Source organism: Sminthopsis crassicaudata, chromosome 6 (genome assembly GCF_048593235.1).
Source record: "Sminthopsis crassicaudata isolate SCR6 chromosome 6, ASM4859323v1, whole genome shotgun sequence".
Taxonomy (NCBI): domain Eukaryota; kingdom Metazoa; phylum Chordata; class Mammalia; order Dasyuromorphia; family Dasyuridae; genus Sminthopsis; species Sminthopsis crassicaudata.
Window position 1 is genome coordinate 198,944,953 of NC_133622.1, and position 22,287 is coordinate 198,967,239.

General features: G+C 37.2%; 1 protein-coding gene across 1 annotated transcript in view; it reads left to right on the top strand.

Moving 5' to 3' along the window:
• The first annotated feature begins 2,009 nt into the window (after positions 1-2,009).
• The window catches only part of TSG101 (tumor susceptibility 101), an 83,756-nt gene continuing 63,478 nt past the window's right edge, over positions 2,010-22,287 (top strand). The window contains exons 1-4 of the mRNA XM_074274502.1: positions 2,010-2,195; positions 8,618-8,702; positions 10,776-10,841; positions 13,494-13,657. Coding sequence (XP_074130603.1) covers positions 2,154-2,195; positions 8,618-8,702; positions 10,776-10,841; positions 13,494-13,657 — 357 coding nt within the window. The 5' untranslated portion in view covers positions 2,010-2,153. The remainder of the gene's footprint in view (positions 2,196-8,617; positions 8,703-10,775; positions 10,842-13,493; positions 13,658-22,287) is intronic.

A 22,287-nucleotide genomic window follows, 5' to 3' on the forward strand; every position in this document is an offset into this window, starting at 1 on the left:
GGAATAAATGTCAAGTTTCACATAGGTTCAAAAATGTATAACATAGGGGAGACATGTCTGAAAAAGATCTCAGAATTTTAGTGAACTGGAAGGGTGATATGAGTTAATATGATATAGCAGCCAAGAAAGCCAATGTAGTCTTTAAATAGTCCATTAGTTGGTTCCTACTTTTTGTGACCCCATTTTGGGATTTTCTTGGGAGAGAGATTGGAGTGGTTTGCCATTTCCTTTTCCAGCCCATTTTACAGAAGAGGAAATCGGACAAATAGGGTTAAGTAACTTGCCCAGAGTCATAGTATCTGAGATTAATTTTTTTTTAATTAAAGCTTTTTATTTGCAAAACATATGCATAGATAATTTTCAACATTTACCTTTGCAAAACTTGTGTTCCAATTTTTTTTCTCCCTCCCATCCTTTCCCCTAGACAGCAAGTAATCCAATATATATTAAACATGCAATTTTTCTGTATATATGTCTACAATTAAAAAGCTGCACAAGAAAAATCAGATCAAAAAAGGAAAAAAAAAGTGAGGAAAAACAAAAGGCAAGCAAACACCACAAAAATGGTGAAAATGCTATATTGTGATCCACACTCAGTCCCCATAGCCCTCTTTCGGGGTACAGATGGCTGTCTCCAGCACAAGACCATTGGAACTGGCCTGAATCACTGAGATCAAATTTGAACTCCGGCTCTCCAGATCCCTGGTCTATCACTTTATTCCCTGTACCACTTAGTTCCCTCGTCGCTGCCCAATGCAGCCTTAGGCTTCATTCAAAGGTATCATGCCTGGGGATGATTACTAAGGAGGTAATAGTTCTATTTTGTCCTATAAAGAACAAATCTGGAACACTGTGTTTAGTTTTAGGAACTTTAAAAAAAATTAATATTTTGGTTTTTTCCCCCAAGTGCATGTAAACTATTTTAACTTTTTCTTTCAAAACTTGAATTCCAAATTCTCTCCCTCCTTCCCCCATGGAGAAAGCAACTTGACGTTATAGAGAGCCATGCAAAACAGATTTCCATATATGTTTTTCTATGAAAGAAAAGAGCCCAACCCCCCCCCCCCCCCCCCCCGCAAAACACAAGAAAAATAAAAAACTATCTTCAATCAATCTTGATCTTCAATCAAATTCACAGCTTTTTCTTTCTTATGTTTTTTCCTTTTTATCCTGATTTTTCTTTCGCAGCATGACTAATATGGAAATGTTTAAAATGACTGGACATGGATAACCTATATTAGATTGCTTGCTTTTGGGGGAGGGTGGTTGGGAGGGGAAAAGAAAAAAAAATTGGAACTCAAAAAATTATAAAAATTAATGTGGAAAATTCTCTTTACATGTAGTTGGGAACTAAAATGCTATTAAAAAAGGCCGCTTTTGGTGGCTTCAACGACATCCTTCGAGGATGTCCGATTTCAAAGGGACAGGTGCTTATTTCACGAGGAGGCGCGTTAAAAAACGTTTCCTTGCCAACTCCCCCTCCCTGCCAGCGCTTGGGTGACATGCAGAGCTTTTGGGAAACCGAGGCCCAGACGGTAGGGGTGGCCCCCGAATGTCACAGTGCGTCATCAGACCACTCAATCCAACTCCCTCATTTTGCAGAAGGGGAAACTGAGGCACAAGGCAGGGACCCGATTTGTGCAAAAATAGAATAACACGCTGGTCCCGGCCCTCGAGTCGTAAAGTCCGGGCCTCGGTAGAACTGCCTCCGTGCGTTCCGATAAGTAGGGCGGACAGATCGGCACTAGCCGCCTTCTGGGGCCGTGGGAAAAGCCGCGCGGGGTGCGAAGGCTGGAAACGACGGCTCTGGGGCGTCCTTCTTGCCGTCTCCCAGAGTCGCTTTTCCCGCCGCTAGGATCATGGCCCGCGGCGCCAGGTCGCAGGTCCCAGCTGCAGGACTAAGACCTGCACCACCTCGGCCGGTGACCTCTAACCTCCTAACCCTCATGACCTCGGAAGTGACGTGACAGAAACGGAAGAGCCCACCTTGTTCTCCCACTTCCTGTTGATCAAAGGGGAGGCGGAGGCGGAGGAAGCTGAAGAGGGGAGAGGAGGGCGGGGTGGCCGGGGCCGGGCGCGTCGATTGTGTAGGGCGGCCTGGCGCAGCGCCCGAGCGGCTGAGCTTGTGGGCCTAGGGGCGCGAGGTGGCCGTCATGGCGGTGCCGGAGAGCCAGCTGAAGAAAATGCTGAGCAAGGTGAGCCCTCGGACCGCCTCCCCCGGCCTCCCCCCGGGTACCGGGACAACGGCTTCTGACGCGCGCGCGCCTTTCCAGGCCTCCCTGGGTGGGTGCGGGGCCCCGGGCTGCCGTCTCCGTGGGTCTCCGCGGGCAGCCTCGCGGCGGCCGGGGCAACATACTCGGGGTCCCGGGCGCCGGCCCTGGCCCTGACTCCTACCTCCTGGGCCGCGCTTGCTACCTGGGCTTTCCTTGGTGTCGGGCTCCTCACAAACCCCGGGCCCGGGGTCCTCGGGTCTCCCAGCGGCTTGTGCGCTCTTCTTGCCCCTGCCCCGGGGCGCGGGTCCGGGCGGGGGCGCTCTCGACTCGCTGCAGGGTTCTCAGCCCGAGCTCGCGGGGCAAATCTACCCCTTTGGTCTTAGGGCCGAGCCGCTGGGGTAGATGAACCTGTAAAACAAGCCTAGTCGGGAACACTTGCTCGAAATTTAATTTTCACTGGCCAGTCTCTTCACTAAATTCTTTAATTCATCGCCGTTAGTTCATTAATTCATGTTCAGGTTTTCCTTTTGCGCACACATACACAATTTAAAGCCGTTTTTAGATTTCAACTTGGCAGCTACTGTCAGAACGCTTCAGTTGTACTTATTTTACTCAGCAGAACTGAGCGAAGGTTCTTGAGGCAATGAGAAGTAAATAATTAAGAATTTAAACTTTTAACCCAGAGTATTTGAGAGTTGGTGTGAGGGGGCAGGCTGCCGGTTATTAGGACAAAAATCATTATCAAAACCATAGCACGATTTTTTTTTTTTAAAGTTGAGAAAGAATCCGGAGTTCTGGATAGTTGTGGAGGGGGTTTTCCCTCCAATAGCAACCCACTAATTTCACAGAGCACTTAAAAAAAATCAAACTATTTTAGTATTAAATTTGAAGCAAATTTTAAAATTCAGTGTTCAGTCAAATTTGGCCTCCAAATGAAGTTATTAAGCAGGTAGCTATTCTGTGTACAGTTTAGGTAATGAAACCGTGTTTGTTTGTTTGAACCAGGTTATGTAATAGTTTTCTTAATCTTATAAATCTGTAGAGATACTTTTGGGGGCACCATTAGGTTGGGACTATTTGTGACCTTCTTGTGACTTGCCATAACCTATTTTTAAAATTAGATGCTTCTTTTTTATTAAGTAAAAATTGTTGTCTTGGTAAAGATAATGAGGGTTTTGCCATTTCCTTCCCCAGTTCATTTTACAGATGAGGAAACTGAGGCAAACAAGGTCAAGTGACTTGCCCAGAATTGAAAATGAAGCCAGGAAGTATCTGAAGCCAGATTGAGTCTTCTCTACTCTCAGTCTTTCTATTGGCTTTGCTACCTCATTACTCTAGATGCTTCTAATAGGATTTGAATGCTGTGCAGTTATAATGCTGTATTCTTCGATGATGTGTTTTAATTTTTACACGTTTTCAGTTATCGGTATGTTTATTAAACTTAGTAAAAAAATCCCAGAAAAATCTATTTTAAATTTTAAAAGCTTACATCTTTTCCAAAAATAATTATTTTTATTTATATTTCTGGCTATAATGTTATTCTAATATCTATAAATACAACATAAATGTGAATTATTATTGGAAGTTCTGTTACAATCAATATACTTTTTCTTAGGCTAATTCCATTTGCTTGATATGAAACAAGCAGTCTCTGTTTTGAATTTGGGACCTATGAGTGCTATGCTATTCCTTTCTTCCTTTGAACAGAATTATAGGGAAGCAGAAGACAGATTTACTTTAAAATTTTAATTAATTTAATAGAGAAGTAAAGAAACCATTTACAAAGCTTTTCAAGTTGTTTCAGTTTACTTTCACAGTGCTTTCTAGTTTTGAGTTATGGAAACATTTTTTGCAAAATCTGAATAAAGGGGACAAAAATAAGTCGGCATTATAGCTCTCATGCTGAAAGAGACCTCAAGCTATCCAATTTGGTCTCATTTTATAGATGAGAAATGTCAGCTCAACAAACATTAAGTGCTTGCTATGTTCAAGGCACTGAGGATACAAAGAAAAGCAAGACAGTCTGCTCTTAAGTAATTCACAATCTAACAGAATAACACAATTTAAGTACAAACAAGCTCTAGATTGGATAAATTGCAGATAATTTTAGGGAAGCCCATAGTATTAAGGAAGACTTGTGAAAACTTAGAAAAAGGGGGACTTTGGGAATTAAAGCAAGTCACAAAAGGTGATAGGCTGAAATAAGGGAGAGAATTCCAGGCATGGGAAATGGCCAGTAAACCCTCCAGAGTCAGGAGATGGAGTATTGAGAAACAGTAAGGAGGCTGCTATCATCTTAAGAGTTAAACTGGAAAAATAGGAAAGGGTTGGATCGAAGAGCAACAAAAGCCAAAGGATTTATTTTATTCTGGATGGATTAGGGATTCACCCCTGATCACATTGCAGCATTTGATTTCAGTTAAATGTAGATACACTGCAGTGGGGAAAAACTGATAAAAGGTGCCAGATCAGCAGATATTCAAAAGACATCTATGTTGGAGGCCTAGAGGTGCCCTCAGTAGGAAAAAAGGGTCAGGAAAGGTATGGGAATTGCCTGAAGTTAGACAGTTTGTGTCGTTTCTGCTTAGATCTTTATACTCCAGAACTTGTTCTGTTTTACATGATGGGGAAGTAGGGTTATGTTTATTTTTAGCTATGTTATTTCAGCAACATAAGGAAAAAAAATTGTTGATTGAATTAGGTTGGTAGAGCATTTCTACTATGTAATGTTTACATAACAGTTGGACTTAGGCTATAGATTGAGATGATGAATTTTGGTACCATCAGCCAGTACTTGTTTCCCTCCCTAAATAATTCCTTGATATATTGCTTGCTGTAATTCTGTTCTAGAGCTAAAAGGTACATAAGTGAAGTCCTTTATTTGGGTCAGGGGTCACCAATGGTGGTTCATCAAGGATGATCTAGGTCAGTAGCTCCTTGTCCTCTTTTCTTTCCTTATTTGTCCTTCATTCCTAAAGAGGACCATGATATCAGAAAGGTGCTGTTCTGACTTGCCATTGAATTGGATTTAAGTGAGGGAAGCTGTGCAAAGATACTGGCCTGCCTCTCCTCCAGGCCATCTGGATTCATTGGCTAGAGAGAGCAGGGTAACTGGAGACAACCCTAAATGCAGCGGGAGACCTTGGCCTTTTTAAACCCAGGTTCTTAACTGGTGACAGATGATTAAAGCTAGTTAAGAAATGAGTCAAAGAATAGTCTCTTTCCCTAGTTCCCACCTCTCCACTTCCCACCCCCCCAAAAAATTTAGTCTGGGAGAGAAAGTTTCTGGCCAATATAGAAACAGTTTAAATTAACTCTGGACCAAACTGGACTCAAATAATGACCAAGTGAGGCTTGGTCTGGGACCCATGGTTGGGCAGTGCTTGATTTGGGTTCGAGGAATGGTCATAAAAGAAAGCCAGTGCTAAGGCAGCCTTCTTCTGGTTCAGTTTCATTTTCCACCAGTTGTAAATTTATACATTCTTAGCCACTTTCTATTATCTCCTTATTCCTAGGTTTTTTTTCTCTTGAGAGAATTGAAAAGTGAAAAAGAACGCATAGATGCTGTCTGTACTATCAGTGTCAAACAGAAAAAGACTTATACCAAAGGGCCATTAAATATCCTCCCAGAAAAGCTGGGCCTTATTGACTTCTGGTGGTGGTGGTTCAGTTGTTTCAATCATGCCTATTCTTTGTGGCCCCATTTGGGATTTTCATCTTCAGTTCATTTTATATCTGAGAAAGCTGAGGCAAATAGGCATAAGAGACTTGCCCATGGTCACACAACTAGGGAATTTCTGTAACTAGATTTGAACTCTGGAAGAAAGCCTTCCTGCTTCCAGGGACAGTATTCTATCCATTGGACCATTTAGCCTTCCTGTTACAGATTCTGAATACCATAATTTATGTTGTAATTTTATACATACATACATACATACATACATACATACATACATACATACATACATACGTATGTATATTTCTGAGTTACATTTTAATATGATTCTTGCCACATGACCACAGAAATAAAAGTAGATGTTGATGATAGTCAAATGATGGGGCCAAAACATAAGCATGCATTTACAGAGGCAACCTAATATACTAGATTTGGAGATAGTCAACCTAGATTTGATGATAATCCCTAACATTTTTTAGTAGTGTTTTTGAATTTTTATAAATGTAAAATTTATATGTGTAAGTTGCATATATGAAATAACCAGGGGAATGCTTCCATTGAAGTAGGAGATGGAAAAGCAAGAATGGCCCTTTTTTACATTTGAGGAGAGAGAACTGATAGTGATGAGATACCTCTTAAAGTTTTGAAAAAATAATCATTTCTGGCTCAATTTAGTTTTTAAAGCACTTGGGTGACATAGGGACAGATAAAATAACTAAGGTATAGAATGAGCTTTGTTGATGTATCGAACCAGATACAAAACCCATTTGCTAGTACATTGTTAGATGATTAATAAATACTTGACTTCCTGTGTAGTACTATATAGAACTGTATAGTCTCTGTGTGTGTATTTGTAGTCTATGTATAGATCTGTATAATCTATGCTGCTTCTATCACATTTCCTTATTTCCTTATTGAGATTACATCATCTAGGTAAATAGTACATTTTGCCTTCAAGGAAAAATAAAAGTCAACCATAAAGCATTTTAAGCCAAAGCATATATGCAAGAGGATATAGGTATACACAAAGAAGACATTCAGTAGAGAGAGATCATGAATTTTTAAATGAACTACATAACAGTTAACTGTCCCAAGGTAATACATGATTGTTAAATAATATTGTGAGCTCCAGAGAGAACTTACTATGGGTTGTGGAGTTTGATTTGGGAAGACGTCATGGAAGAGGTGGGCCTTGGAAGTAGTTAGGAATTGGAGGAGAGGAGATAGATCCTGGTATTGTAGAATATAGTAAAAATTAGCATTCAACATAAAGCAGAATTATGAATTATCATACTAATTTTCTTTTTTTTTTCTTTTTGGCTAGGCAGTTGGGCTTAAGTGACTTGCCCAGGGTCACACAGCTAGTAAGTGTTAAGTGTCAGGCCAGATTTAAACTCAATTCTCCTGACTCCACGGATGTGCTCTACCTACTACATCACCTAGTTGACCCTACCATACTAATTTTTAATTTGGCTGCACCCCTCTGAACTCTGCCCTCATGCCCCTGGAGCCTTTATCCTGCAAGTTGCCACTAGTTCATATCTATTCAGTAATTGTTTTCCCCAGAGCCTTTCCTTCCTTCTGATTGGAGGGTGGAGCATCTTGCTGAACTCCTCCAGGGCCATCTCCTTTCCTACTTAACTTCTGCTCTAGACTTCATAACTTCCTCCTTCCCCAATTTTTAGCATTATTTTGAGTGTTGTTTTCCCCCATTAGATTGAGGGTTTTTGTTTTTTTTTTTTTTGTTTGTTTGTTTGTTTTTAAATCTTTGTATAGCCAAGTTTAGCACAGGGCCTGACACATGGTGATTGCTTGATTGATTTTACTCTTTGACCACTCACCAGTAGTCAGTTGCTAAGTGTTAATTGTATCTCTATAGTGTTTCTCTCCTTTCATTTACTTGGCTAGTGTTCAAATTAAAACTATCACCCTCATTCAAACCCTCTTCATCCCTTGTATTTCAGCATAGAATTGATTTGATGCATAATCTTATTTTACACATTTAAAAAACATTTTGAGAAGAGGCCCAGAGGTTTCACTGGTTTTGCCGAGGGAATCAGATCTTCCAAAAGGTTGAGAATTCTTTTTGTAGTTTGAAAGACAGATTCCTCTGTCTTGTAAAGTCATTCACTGTCTGGCTTTACCCTACTTTTTCAAATTAATTGCATTTTATTCTCTTTCAGATGAATATCTGCTTGCTATTCCCCTTTTCTACAATTTCTCCCTTCTCTGTTCACTTACACAAAATTTTCTCCATGTGTGTTTCACTTTTGTCTTATGAATACCTTGATTCCTTTAATGTTCTCTTTTTTACTGCCATCTCCTGGGATATTGTCTGGATTTTTCCCTCTGCCCATTCTGCTAGTGTTTTCTTCCCAGCAGTTCTTCTTTGTATATGTATGTGTATTTTTAAAAATTAATTTTCTATGTACCTGTTTTTCTTCCTGTTAACCATTTTTTTCTTTATGTTCGAAGCACAGTAACTACATAGTAGGCAAGCACTTAATAAATTTCAATGGAACCGAATTATTGAATTACTTGGTATCTTTATCCCAGACTAAGCTCCTCTCCCTCCCCACCCCAGCCTTCTAATGAGACAATTCTAAGGAATTGAATTTTATCAAAAAAAAATTTTATAGGAAATAGTGTCTAAGGGAAGACCTAGAAGTATATATGGGCTACATGTTCACATCAAAACTCTTAATTATATATTTTTTTTGTCTTTTAGTACAAGTACCGAGACCTAACTGTACGGGAAACTGTCAGTGTTATTACACTGTACAAAGATCTCAAACCTGTACTGGATTCTTATGGTAAGTTTTTTTTTTTTTTTTTTTTTTTTAATTAAAAAAAAATCGGTAGTGAGGTGCAAAATTACTACTTGTTTATATGATTTCCTGTTTCTTATTTGTGAAGTTCAGTGTCTAAAATTTATTTTCTCCCTTGTAAGAGTAAAGGGTGATAAGGTGAAATAATGTACAGTTCTTCATTCATAGGCTTGTGGTTAAGGTTTAAAAGAGCTAATAATTTCACCTTTTAATTTTAAATATCTTCACATGGAGCATTACTTTTTAGAATTAAAAATACACTAAGATATATGTCCAGTCTAATTTATTTTACAGATGAGAAAATTGACTTCATCTCCTAGATCTCCTAAGAATCTTAGGAGAAGGTGGAATCACAGATGAACATATTTTAGCTAGTCAATCCCGATAAAAATAAGACACTAGCCCCAATAATTGTTTGAGTCTCTGAGGGGTCTAAATTTCCTGGAGAGGAAAAATTTTTTTTTTCTCTTTCTCGCTCTCTCTTGCTCTCTCTCTCCCTTTCTCTCTCACTCTCACTCTCACTCTTTCTCTCACTCAAATGATTTGGCCAAACTCAAGCACACATTTACAGAGGTGATCTAGTATGTTAGTTCTGGAGATAGCCAAGCTAGATTTGATTCCACTGATTCTTGGTACCTTTACAAGCTTAAATGTCATTTAACTTTTTCCAGGCCTGTTTCATTTGTGAAATGTGAGAGTTGGACTAAATGGCTTGTTAAAGTCCTTTTAGCTCTGGATATATAATTTGGTTGCCTAGCTTAGTGTTTGGGAAGCTTGGAAGGAAAGCATGGGAGAGAAGAGGTAAACTTAGATTGAAGGTACAGAGCCATTATGTTGACCTTGTTGTTGTTTAACTGTGAAACTAGGGTAGACTATCAATGTCATGCCAAGAAACTGGATTATTTCCATTTGAGTTGTCTTAGGAAGATTCTGAAGATCACCTGGCAGGATAAAGATACCAAGCACTGAGATTCTTTGATAAACTAAACTATTAAGCATTCAAATTCTTCTGCAGAAAGTGTAACTCCATTGGGCTAGCTATGTTGTTCAAATGCCACATATATAAATATACGCTTGCCAAAAAGACTATTTTATGGAGAACTCACACAGGTCCATGTGATGGTCAGCAAGAACACTCTTCATATCTTAAGAACTTTAGAATTGATTGCATGATACAAGAGACACTGCCCAAAATGATATACCCTTATCAGAGAAGGTGCTGTACTTTATGAGCAAAGCAGAATTGAAGTAGCAAAAAAAAAAAAAATGTGAGAATAACATCATCCTTCATAAAATCCACTCATTTTCTGCACCACAACAATATTCCAACTTTATACTATCTAGTTATTTTAAATAGTCTAAAACAATATTAATAATGGCTGACATATACTGTAATATTTCTTTTTTGATTAAATCTTCCTACATATTGTGTAGTTTCTTTTTTGATTAAATCTATTTTTCTTTTAACAGTTTATTTTAGAGGATTGAATGTGAAATTTATAGTGATGATTAGTTACTATGCATATTGAAAAGTTAATATGAAGTTCAATGTAGTATTTTTTTATTATGATTATATAAGTGCAGAATTTTAACCTTGTGTGACTGATAGATAAGCATTCAGCATGCTTTCCATCAATTTCTTTTTTGGGAATTCAGAAGCAGTTTTCTTCTTCTGGTTTGTATTTTCACAACCAGATCCTATTGTTTGGTTCGGCAAATTATATTTTGTTAGTATGGCATGCTTTGTTGATATTATATTGTACGTTAGAAAGAAGATTTTTTTCAAAGACTGGGTGGGTTTTTTTGTTTGTTTGTTTGTTTTTTTTAATTTGGTTGGTTTTTTGCTGAGGCAATTATTGGGGTTTAGTGACTTGCCCAGGATCACACAGCTAGGAAATGGTAAGTGTCTGAGGTCAGATTTGAATTTAGGTCCTCCTGACTGTTGGTGCTCTATCTACTTTGCCACTTAGCTGCCCCAAAGACTCCGTTTTAAGTAAATAATCTGGAAATACCTGCTTAAAATGCACATGATTAAAATTTTTGTTTCATTTCTTTTAGTCTTTAATGATGGCAATTCTAGGGAGCTAATGAGCCTTACTGGAACAATTCCTGTGCCTTATAGAGGTGAGTATCACAGATTGTGTTTCAAAATAGGAATTTTTGTGCTTTCTCAGCCTTCCTCAGGTAGTTAATGAGTTATGAATATGAATTCAAGTGGATTCCTCTAGGTCTATAATGTGAGAATTGGAAGAAGCCTTCTAACTAATACAAGAACCTCATGACTATGCAGTGCCCAGTAACAGAGCACTTGCTACTGGGGCTACTCGGTGTGGGGAAATAGGGGTATCTTGTTCTGTGTAGCTGAAACCAGGCAGAGCAAGAGAGGCAAAGTGGAGGGAGCAGAGCCCAGTTTCTGCCTTCTATGCAGGAAGGAGAAGAGTTGGGTACTTTGCTCTCCATTTGGGGGAGGTAAAAGGCAGAGAGATAATGCTTTAGTGTTGGGTTAGCAGCACGGTGTTAGGAGTATGACCTTAATATGGGAGGGACATCTTGTTCTGTGGAATTGAACCCAGGCAGAGCAGTAGACTGAATTAATCCTTTAGTCTTAGATATTCCACATTAAACATTCCTACCTCCCCTGACAGGAAGTTTTAGCACTTAATGAACAAATGTCAGAACCAGACTCATTACTTTCTATCTTCCTCTTGGCCCAGCCTTTCTGTTACTGTTAAGAACTCCTCCCTCTTCCTCATCATGCCTGCTACACTTGCACCCTTGGTATCATCCTAGTCGCACACCACGTGTCCCCCCCTCTTAAGTCTTGGTTCCTACTTCACATCATCTCTTTGTAGACATATCCCCTGTCTTCTACTCTCATGGCCACTTCCTTGTCATCTCTCCACTGGATGATTTTGGTAGTCTTCTGAGAGGTCTCTCGTTCACATCTTTTCTTACAATCATCTTCTGCTTAACTGCCAAAATGAATTTTTTTTTTTAAGAGAAGTTCAAACTTTATTTAAACTGCATTTTAAGTTTAAAGTTATTAACAAATCAAAAAATAAAGAAGAAAACTGAGCAACAAACTCCAAATCTAGGGAGCTCACTGAAGTGTGAGCTGCCTGACCAGGAGTTGTATTAGTTATTCTAAAAGGTTAAAGTCATCTTCATAAAGCACAGACCTGTATGACCATGTCAAACCACTTCCCACTCAGTAAAATCCAGTTGCTTCTTAGGATTTTCAGATGCAAGTCTAAAATCTATGTGTCACTTAAATACTATTACAACCATATTCTTTCCTCCTCTTCAACTCACATTTAGCTTCTCTCCACACATTGTGATCTAGTTAACTTGTCATGTTCTGCTCACACACAGCTATCCTCTATGTTTGAAATGCTCTGTCCCTTCATCTCTGTTTTCTTTGCTACCCTCAGGATTAAGCTTAAATCCCAATTCACAGGTTTTTCCTACTTCTCCATCTTAAGAGATTTTATTCCCATTTCTCCTGAATATGTCCTATTGTTACAGAATCACTTGAATATTTTGTGTCTTACTAGATGGTGAACATTAGAGTAAGGAAAGTGTTTTGCCTTTTTTTTAGTCCTCATGCTTACTTAACACAGTATTTGGTACAAAGTAAATGCTTAATGCTTGGCAGACCAGCTGACATGTACATTGTAGCATCACCAATTTATTTTGTATATTTAATTTTTTTTATTGTTGCCTATGTTTGTTAATGGATTGTGAATTGTACAAACCTTAACTTGTGAGTGACTTTCATAGTGATAGGACATTTAATTATGCATTCATCTAACTTTTGGAGTGGGATTTGCTTGTTAGTAGAGTGATATGGCTTGTGTTCAACAAATTAATGCCACTATGTGCTTTAAAAACATTTCTTTATGATGTATTAGGAGGGTGAGACTAAAGATATACGTTAAGTCGGACAAGCTTTAGTTTATTATTCTGAGTAACATGGCCGTTAGAAATGTCAACTGCATTGAAGTACCCTTACATATTTTTATAAGAAGTAACAAGATTGAATTGACAATTTGATTGTGGTTCCATCATTTAAATGTAGGCTAGGCTTTAAAAACTGGCCAGGGGACTCAGTCTTGTGAATTGCTTTTCTTGTTTTTAGTGGGCACATGACCCAGTGGGAAGAGCATTAGCCCTGAGGGCAGAGGACAGGGTCCAAATCCTGTTTCTTGTATTTAGTTGTGGAAACTGGAACAAGTCATTTGCCCTCCTTAGGCTTCAGCTCCCTTCCTCCACTGTAAAACAGGAGGTTGGATTGGATGAATTCTAAGGTTCGTTTCAGCACTTGAGATGTCGTCCCATATGATATTCCCTGTATTTTCCCTTATCTTTAAAAGTATTATATTATGAAATGACAAGCATTGTATAACCAAGAATGGATGGTATGAAAATGCAAACGTTTATCTCACTGAAATCGTCAGCAAACTTAAAAACTTGAGATATAACTCTGAAATGCAGGAAGTGTATTGATGAAAGATGATATGATACAATGGGAAGTACTCTAGGTACTACTGTGAACTTTTATAAATAGCTTAGTATGAGGTCTTTAAGCCTTAATTTCCTCTCTCAGATGAAAAGACTGGATTAGGTAATCTGTAAGATTCTCTGAAATTCCACTATCTTCGTATATTTGTTGTAGTTGGACTTAGTGCTATTTTATTGCAGTTATTTACCTGTTCAGATATTGAAAGATCATAAAAGGTCTAAAAAATAAAATAAAGTCTCGCTTTTTCTTTTCAGGTAACACATACAATATCCCAATATGCCTGTGGCTGCTGGACACATATCCATATAACCCCCCTATCTGTTTTGTTAAGCCTACTAGTTCAATGACCATTAAAACAGGGAAGCATGTTGATGCTAATGGAAAGATTTATCTTCCTTATTTACATGAATGGAAGCATGTGAGTATATGACCTATATAGTAATCCTAATTTTTAGTTGGGTTTTAATTTTTTCCCTTCATTAAACAACAGATAGCATCTGCTACCTTATGGATATTTCAGATTATACAAAGAAGTATAAGATAATTAGATCTCAAGAAGTTCATGATCTTCAGTTAATAGCACATATGTACATTGAAAGGACAATCTTATCAATAATAAATACTAGTGACAAGTGGTATAGATAGACTTTATTTTCAAAAATCCTGGAATTTGTTGATATTTGAGTAGAATAGGAGCTTTATGGATCGTTGATCTCATACATCTGGGAAGAATTCTAGTAATCACCAGAGAATCGATTCAAGATACTAGGGGCCATTTACTCTAATTGTATTAATTTCACATGAAATATTTATGTAAGTATTATGGCAAAATATTTTGGGGCATAAAAATAGAATAATTTTCTCAGTTTTCTGACTTTTTAATTAATTTTATAATTATAATTTTTTTGACAGTACATATGCATGGGTAATTTTTTTTTTTTTTTTTAAACATTATCCCTTGTATTCATTTTTCCCTCCCTCCCCTAGATGCCAGGCATCTATTTAATGTGTTACAGTATAACCTAGGTACAATATATGTATGTAAAACCAAATTTCTTGTTGCATGGTAAGAATTGGACTCTGAAGGTATAAGTAACCTGTGTCGAAAGACAATAGTGCAAACAGTTTACACTCAATTCCCAGTGTTCCTTCTCTGGGTGTAGCTGTTTCTGTCCATCGTTGATCAACTGGAAATGAATTAGATTTTCTTTATGTTGAAGATACCAATTCAATCAGAATATATCTTCATGCGGTATTGTTGAAGATGTATAGTGGTCTCCTGGTTATGCTCATTTCACTCAGCATTAGTTCATGTAAGTCTCTCCAAGCCTCTCTGTATTCATCCTGCTGGTCATTTCTTACTGAGCAATAATATTCTGTAACATTCATATACCATAATTTACCCAACCATTCTCCCAATTGATGGGCATCCATTCATTTTCCAGTTTCTAGCCAGTACAAAAAGAGCTGCCACAAATATTTTGGTACATACAGGTCCCTTTCCTTTCTTTAGTATTTCTTTGGGATATAAGCCCAGTAGTAGCACTGCTGGATCAAAGGGTATGCACATTTTGATAACTTTTTGGGCATAATTCCAGATTGCTCTCCAGAATGGTTGGATTCATTCACAACTCCACCAATAATGCATGAGTGTCCCAGTTTTTCCACATCCCCTCCAACATTCATCATTGTTTGTTCCTGTCATCTTAGCCAATCTGACAGGTGTGTAGTGGTATCTCAGAGTTGTCTTAATTTGCATTTCTCTGATCAGTAGTGATTTGGAACACACTTTCATATGAGTGGAAATAGTTTCAATTTCATTATCTGAAAATTGTTCATATCCTTTGACCATTTATCAATTGGAGTATAGTTTAAAGTCAGTTCTCTATATATTTTGGATTCTGATTTTTTTTTTTCCCAAGTTATATATATTTTTTATTCCCAAGATCTTCTTTTTCCTCTTCCCCTCCCCAGCATATTTATACTTGAGTGAAGAGAAATCACTATAGATTCAGGTTAAAAAGGGAACAGATTCCTAAAAACAGCCTGTTTGTTCCAGACTTTTAAAGATAGGTAATTTTTAGATAGCATAAAAGGTATTTTAGACAGAAATTGGTTTTTTTTGTTTGTTTGTTTGTTTTAATTTTAATTTTATTTTATAATTATAACTTTTTTTGACAGTACATATGCATGGGTAATTTTTTACAACATTATCCCTTGCACTTACTTCTATTCAGATTTTTTCCCTTCCTCCCCCAACCCCCTCCCCCAGATGGCAAGCAGTTTTATATATGTTAAATATATTACAGTATATTCTAGATACAATATATGTGTGTAGAACCGAATTTTTTGTTACACAGGAAGAATTGGATTCAGAAGGTAAAAATAAAACAGTTTACATTCATTTCCCAGTGTTCCTTTTCTGGATGTAGCTGGTTCTGTCCATCATTAATCAATTGGAATTGGATTAGCTCTTCTCTATGTTGAAGAAATCCACTTCCATCAGCATACATCCTCGTACAGTATCATTGTTGAAGTGTATAATGATCTTCTGGTTCTGCTCGTTTCACTCAGCATCAGTTGATGTAAGTCTCTCCAAGCCTCTCTGTATTTCTCCTGTGGGTCATTTCTTATAGAACAATAATATTCCATAACATTCATATACCATAGTTTACCCAACCATTCTCCAATTGATGGACATCCATTCATCTTCCAGCTTCTAGCCACTATGAAAAGGGCTGCCACAAACATTTTGGCACATACAGGTCCCTTTCCCTTCTTTAGTAGTTCCTTGGGGTATAAGCCCAGTAGTAGTATGGCTGGGTCAAAGGGTATGCACATTTTGATAACTTTTTGGGCATAATTCCAGATTGCTCTCCAGAATGGTTGGATTCTTTCACAACTCCACCAACAATGCATCAGTGTCCCAGTTTTCCCACAGCCCCTCCAACATTCATTGTTATTTGTTCCTTTCATCTTAGCCAATCTGACAGGTGTGTAATGATACCTCAGAGTTGTCTTAATTTGCATTTCTCTGATCAATAGTGATTTGGAACACTCTTTCATATGAGTGGAAATAGTTTTAATTTCATCATCTGAAAATTGTCTGTTCATATCCTTTGACCATTTTTCAATTGGAGAATGGCTTGATTTCTTATAAATTAAAGTCAATTCTCTGTATATTTTGGAGATGAGGCCTTTATCAGAACCTTTAAATGTAAAAATGTTTTCCTAATTTGTTACTTCCCTTCTAATCTTGTTTGCATTAGTTTTGTTTGTGCAGAAACTTTTTAATTTGGTGTAATCAAAATGTTCTATTTTGTAATCAATAATGGTCTCTAGTTCTCCCTTGGACACAAACTCCTTCCTCCTCCACAAGTCTGAGAGGTAAACCATCCCACGTTCCTCCAATTTATTTATGATTTCGTTCTTTATGCCTAAATCTTGGACCCATTTTGATCTAATCTTAGTATGTGGTGTTAAATGTGGGTCCATGCCTAGTTTCTGCCATACTAATTTCCAGTTTTCCCAGCAGTTTTTGTCAAATAATGAATTCTTATCCCAAAATTTGGGATCTTTGGGTTTGTCAAAGATTAGATTGCTATTTTTATTCACTATCTTGCCCTGTGAACCTAACCTATGCCACTGATCAACTAGTCTATTTCTTAGCCAATACCAAATGGTTTTGGTGACTGTTGCTTTATAATATAGCTTTAAATCAGGTACACTTAGACCACCTTCCTCTGACTTTTTTTTCATTAGTTCCCTTGCAATTCTCGACCTTTTATTCTTCCATATGAATTTTGTTGTTATTTTTTCTAGGTCATTAAAATAGTTTCTTGGGAGTCTGATTGGTATAGCATTAAATAAATAGATTAGTTTGGGGAGTATTGTTTAGACAGAAATTGTAAGGATATGAAGGCATAAAGGTAAGAATACATAAATGTGTTTTGGTTAGAGTAGAGAGAAAAGTTTGCAGCTGGTGCTGGCGTCCAAGATGCTGGGAGTTTGCCTCATGCACTGGGTTGGCCTGGCCTAGTTGAGCCTGTTATGCAGGGGTTCCAGAGCTTATAGTTTGCCTTCTCTGATGGGACTGGAGACCTTACAGCTGGTCTGTTGAGTCTGGACCAAAGTTGCTGATCTGTACTGAGGTCAAACGCTCCTGATAGATTGGTCACACTAGGTCTGTGCTGGGTATGCTCCCCTTTTATCCAAGTGAGACATATCTTTCCTAAAGTCCTTCTAAGTTGTCTTAAGCTGGGAAATTGTTTCACCTGTCTTTTTGTGAATTCTCTCTTTGTAAAATCTGTTTAGAGGCTTGGTTTTGTGTCATTTTTGAGGGAAATGAGGGACAGCTGAGGCAACTTCCTGACTTCTTTGCCATCTTTGTTCTATTTTTGAATAACTCTTAAGTATAATGGGGATTATTGGTTATATAACTGAAAATAACTTTTAGACATATTTGGGAAGTAAAAATTTTAAGTTTTGGTTGAGTATGTGTACTATTGTTTGAAACTATTCTAGAAATTTCTTGAGAGGATAAAGCCCTCATTAGCCTCAAAATTTGATTGGAGATATTTCAAAGAGGCAAGAATATTAGGCATTCCTCTGTAGTGTCTTAAGATTTGAAAGAAATAATTTAGTACAAAAGGGTTAAGAATTATTTCATCCTATGGACGTGGCCATATTCAACAATGAGATGAACCAAATCAGTTCCAATAGAGCAGTAATGAACTGAACCAGTTACGCCCAGCAAAAGAACTCTGGGAGATGACTATGTACCACTACATAGAATTCCCAATACTCCTATTTTTGTCCACCTGCATTTTTGATTTCCTTCACAGGCTAATTGTACACTATTTTAAAGTTTGATTCTTTTTGTACAGCAAAATAACCATTTGGACATGTATACATATATTGTATTTAATTTATACTTTAACATATTTAACATGTATTGGTCAACCTGCCATCTGGGGGAAGAGGGTGGGGGGAAGGAGGCGAAAAATTGGAACAAAAGGCTTGGCAATTGTCAGTGCTGTAAAATTACCCAGGTATATATCTTGTAAATAAAAAGCTATAATAATAAAAAAAAAGAAGAATTATTTCATCCTAGAAGTAGTCAGTCCCATTTTAGAACAGTGCCCCATTGGTATCTTTGTGAAATGTCCTTTAATGCCCTGAATATTAGAAGAGAAAAAACTGGGGGCAGTAGGGAGAGGAAGGAAGGAGGAGAATTTTATAGCAGATTTCTCTGCTAACATTCTCATTTCTCAAATATATAGAAAAATGAGTCATATTTAAGAATAGAGGTCATCCCAAAGATATCTTAAAGGAGGGAAAGGGACCCACGTGTGCAGAAAATGGAACCTGAGTAGATGCCCATCAGTTGGAAAATGACTGGATAAGTTATGGTATATGAATATGATATATTATGTTAATTATGATATATTATAATATATGTGTATGTTATGGAATATTACTGTTCTATAAGAAACGATTAGCAGGATGATTTTAGAAAGCTCTGGAAAGACTTAAATGAACTGATGTTGAGTGAAACGACCAGAACTACAACTGTAGCCATTGTACATGGCAACAATATTATGTAATGATCAATTCTGATGGGTGTGGGTCTCATCAACAATGAGATGATTAAGGCCATTTTCAATGATCTTGTGATGAAGAAAGCCATCTATACCCAGAGAGAGGATTGTGGTAATTGAGTGTGGATCACAACATAACATTCTCACTCTTTTTTTTGTTGTTGTTGTTTATTTGTATTTTTTCTTATTCATTTTTTTTTCCTTTTTGATCTGATCTTTCTTGTGCAGCAAGATAATTGTACAAATGTTTACATATATTTGATTTAATATATATTTTAACATGTATAACATATATTGGATTACTTGCCATTTAGGGGGGAGGGAGGGAGGGGAGGAGAAGGAGGGAAAATTTGGATCACAAGGCTTATGCAAGGGCCAATGTTGAAAAATTATCTGTGCATATGTTTTGAAAATAAAAAGTTTTAATAAAAAAAATAGAATAATACAGGTCATTCTCCAATTGATAGTCAAAGGATGATAGAATGAACAGAAAGTTTTCAGACAAAGAAACCAAAGCTATCTATAGTTATATTTTAAAATACCCTGAATCACTTTGATTACAGAAATACAAATTAAAAGAACTCTGAGGTATCAACTCACACTTATCTGATTGGCTAAGGAAAATGACAAATGTTAGTGGAGATGTGGGAAAATTGGGACATAAATGCATTGTTGATGGAGTTACAAATTGATCCAACCATTCTGGAGAGCAATTTGGAACTATGCCCAAAAGCTCCCCTTTGATCCAGCAATAGCACTTCTAGTTCTGTATCCCAAAGAGATTTTTTTTTTAAAAAAGGAAAAGAATCTAAATGTACAAAACTACTTATGGCATCTCTTTTTGTAATGGTAAGGAATTGGAAATTAAAGGATGCCCATCAATTTGAGAATGGCTAAATAAGTTGTGGCATATAGGGATGGAATACTATTGTGATTTAAGAAACGAGGGGCTCAGGATTGTTCCAGAAAAACTTGGAGTGGGGAGGGTTGTGGGAAGATGGCAAAATAGGTCAGAAAATTCTTAAGAACTCCAGATTTCCCCCACAAACAAAACAAAATTGTTTTTCAGGGTGATTGTAAACTCAGGATAAATAAGATTTGGAGCAGAATTGGGGCTCTTCTAGGACAATCTGAGAAGTCCCAAAGAAAGACCCCAGCACAAATAATTATTTGGTGTGAATTATCAGTACCTCTAGAATAGCAATGAAACTGCTAAAGGAAACCCTGGGGCTAGCTGGCTTTGCTTCTGAGATTGTGTGGGAATGTGTTTGTGTGGGGGGTCTGAATCCAGGCAAGATTTAGGAAACTTCTGTTGATGCAGAACACTAGGTTCAGCTGTGCTGCTGAAATATTGCCCTGAATGGACACTCCTGCTGGATGCAGAATCAGTGGGGCAGAGAAGTGAAGAGTGAAGCTAGTGGTTTTAGGTTCCAGATCAGAGGGAAGAATTGAAAGAAGACCTGAAGTCAAAGGTGCACTTCCCTCCACCCCAGGACTAGAGGTCCTGGGTGACCTCTATAATAGAGACACTATTTAAGTTCTTATTTAAAAAAAAAAAAATGAGCAAGCAAAGGAGAAAGAATCCAAACTATGGGAATATCAAAGACCAGATTTCATCTTCAGAAGGGGTTACTGATGTTTAAAAAAAAAAAAAAAAGCCTCCCTTATCCCCAAAAAGTAGTATTAAATGGCTGACAGCCCTAAAAGAATTTTTAGAAGAATTTTTTAAAAGACTTTGAAAATCAAAGGAGAGAGATGGAGGAAAAACTAAAAAAAGAACAACCCAAGAAAAATAAAATTATGTGGGGGATGGGAGAGTCAATCAACTAGGAAAAGAGATTCAAAGGCTTAAAGAAGAAAAAAAATAATTTGGAAAATTACAATTGGGTAAGGGGAAGCCATTGAGGTTATGAGCAACTAAGAAATAATAAAATGAAAAGAATGAAAAAATAAAGACAATGTAAATCATAAAGAAAATGACAGATCTGGAAAACGGATCAATAAAAGAAAATATAAGGATAATTGGACTATCTGAATACTATGACCAAAAAAAAAACCTTGACAAAATACTACAAGAAATAATTTTTTAAAAAATTGTCTGGAAGTGATAGAACAAGAGAGGAAAAAAGAAACAGGAAAAATTCACCAATACCTTAAAGAGATCCTAGAAGGAAAAACAGAAATAGTATTGCCAAATTTTGAAAACCCCAGATGAAAACATTTTAATGTCTATCTGCTTGATGTCACCATTACCATTCATGTTACCATGGTACTATTCCATTTGCATGTTTAAGATCTCTGAAGTACTCCATCTAACTGTTGCTTCAAATCCTTTATATTCTCTCTGTGCCTTAATCCTCTTAAATTTGTTCTTTTTTTTTCCACTTGAGTATTTTATTTTTCCCACATCTGAGACAAAACAAAAATAATTCAAATATGCTGGAGCTGCAATAAGAATTGTGTGGCATTTATTAACAGGACATGGAATACTATATCTTGACAACCAAAAGAACTTGGGTTGTAGCCAGAAATATTAGAACCAGCAAAATTAAATATAATGTTCAAAAGAAAGACATTCAACAAACTCGGAAATTCAGGGTTTTGACCCAAACTTGAACTCAATAGAAAATTTAACATGTAAGAACCAATATCAATGACTAATTTCAAGGGACTCAAAAGGGACAAACTTTTTCTTTTGTAGTTAGAAATGCAAATCATATATCTAAGGATGATATTAGTAATAAGATAGTCCCCAAAGAAAGATTGGGGTAGAGCTGAGTATGAAGGGACTTTAAAAACAAACTGTCTAGGAAAAGGCAAAAATAGCAGTTAAGCTATATGAATGAGGCATAAGAGGAAGAACCAGTTCAAGGGAATTAGATAGGGGAGGAGGCCTGGTAGTTCTGAAAACTTACATTGGGAATGGGTTAAAGAGGGGACAAAACATAAAGATGAAAATATGCCACCATCTAAAATCTAGAAAGAAATAAGTGGGGAAGGAATAGGATAAAGTGTGTAGGTTAATGGGAAAGATAAAAAAGAAGGGAAAGGATAGGGGGAGTAGACATGGGAGGAATCCATGGTGGGGGTTGGGAGTGGGGCAGGGAGATTTAAATAATAGGAAGGCAAGTTAATTGGTAGAATTACTAATAACAGTGCTGGAGTAGAATTTTTTAAGAAAAAAAAAAAAAGAGGTAGTATCATTGATCTCAAAGTCGAACTTAAAAAAGATTCATCAAAAGAGAAATCTGTATTCTCAGCCATATTACTGGGTTAAGTTCCAAGTTCGTAGCCACTACCAAAATGTGTGTATGTGTATTTGTGCTTAACTGCAGCTGCAGCATGCTTGGGGGAAGTGGCTTGAAAGAAAGAGGGGGGAAAAGAATAAAGTAAAAAGTATATAGCAGGGGGAAAAAAGGAAAAAACCTACAAGGAAGCAAAGAAAAGA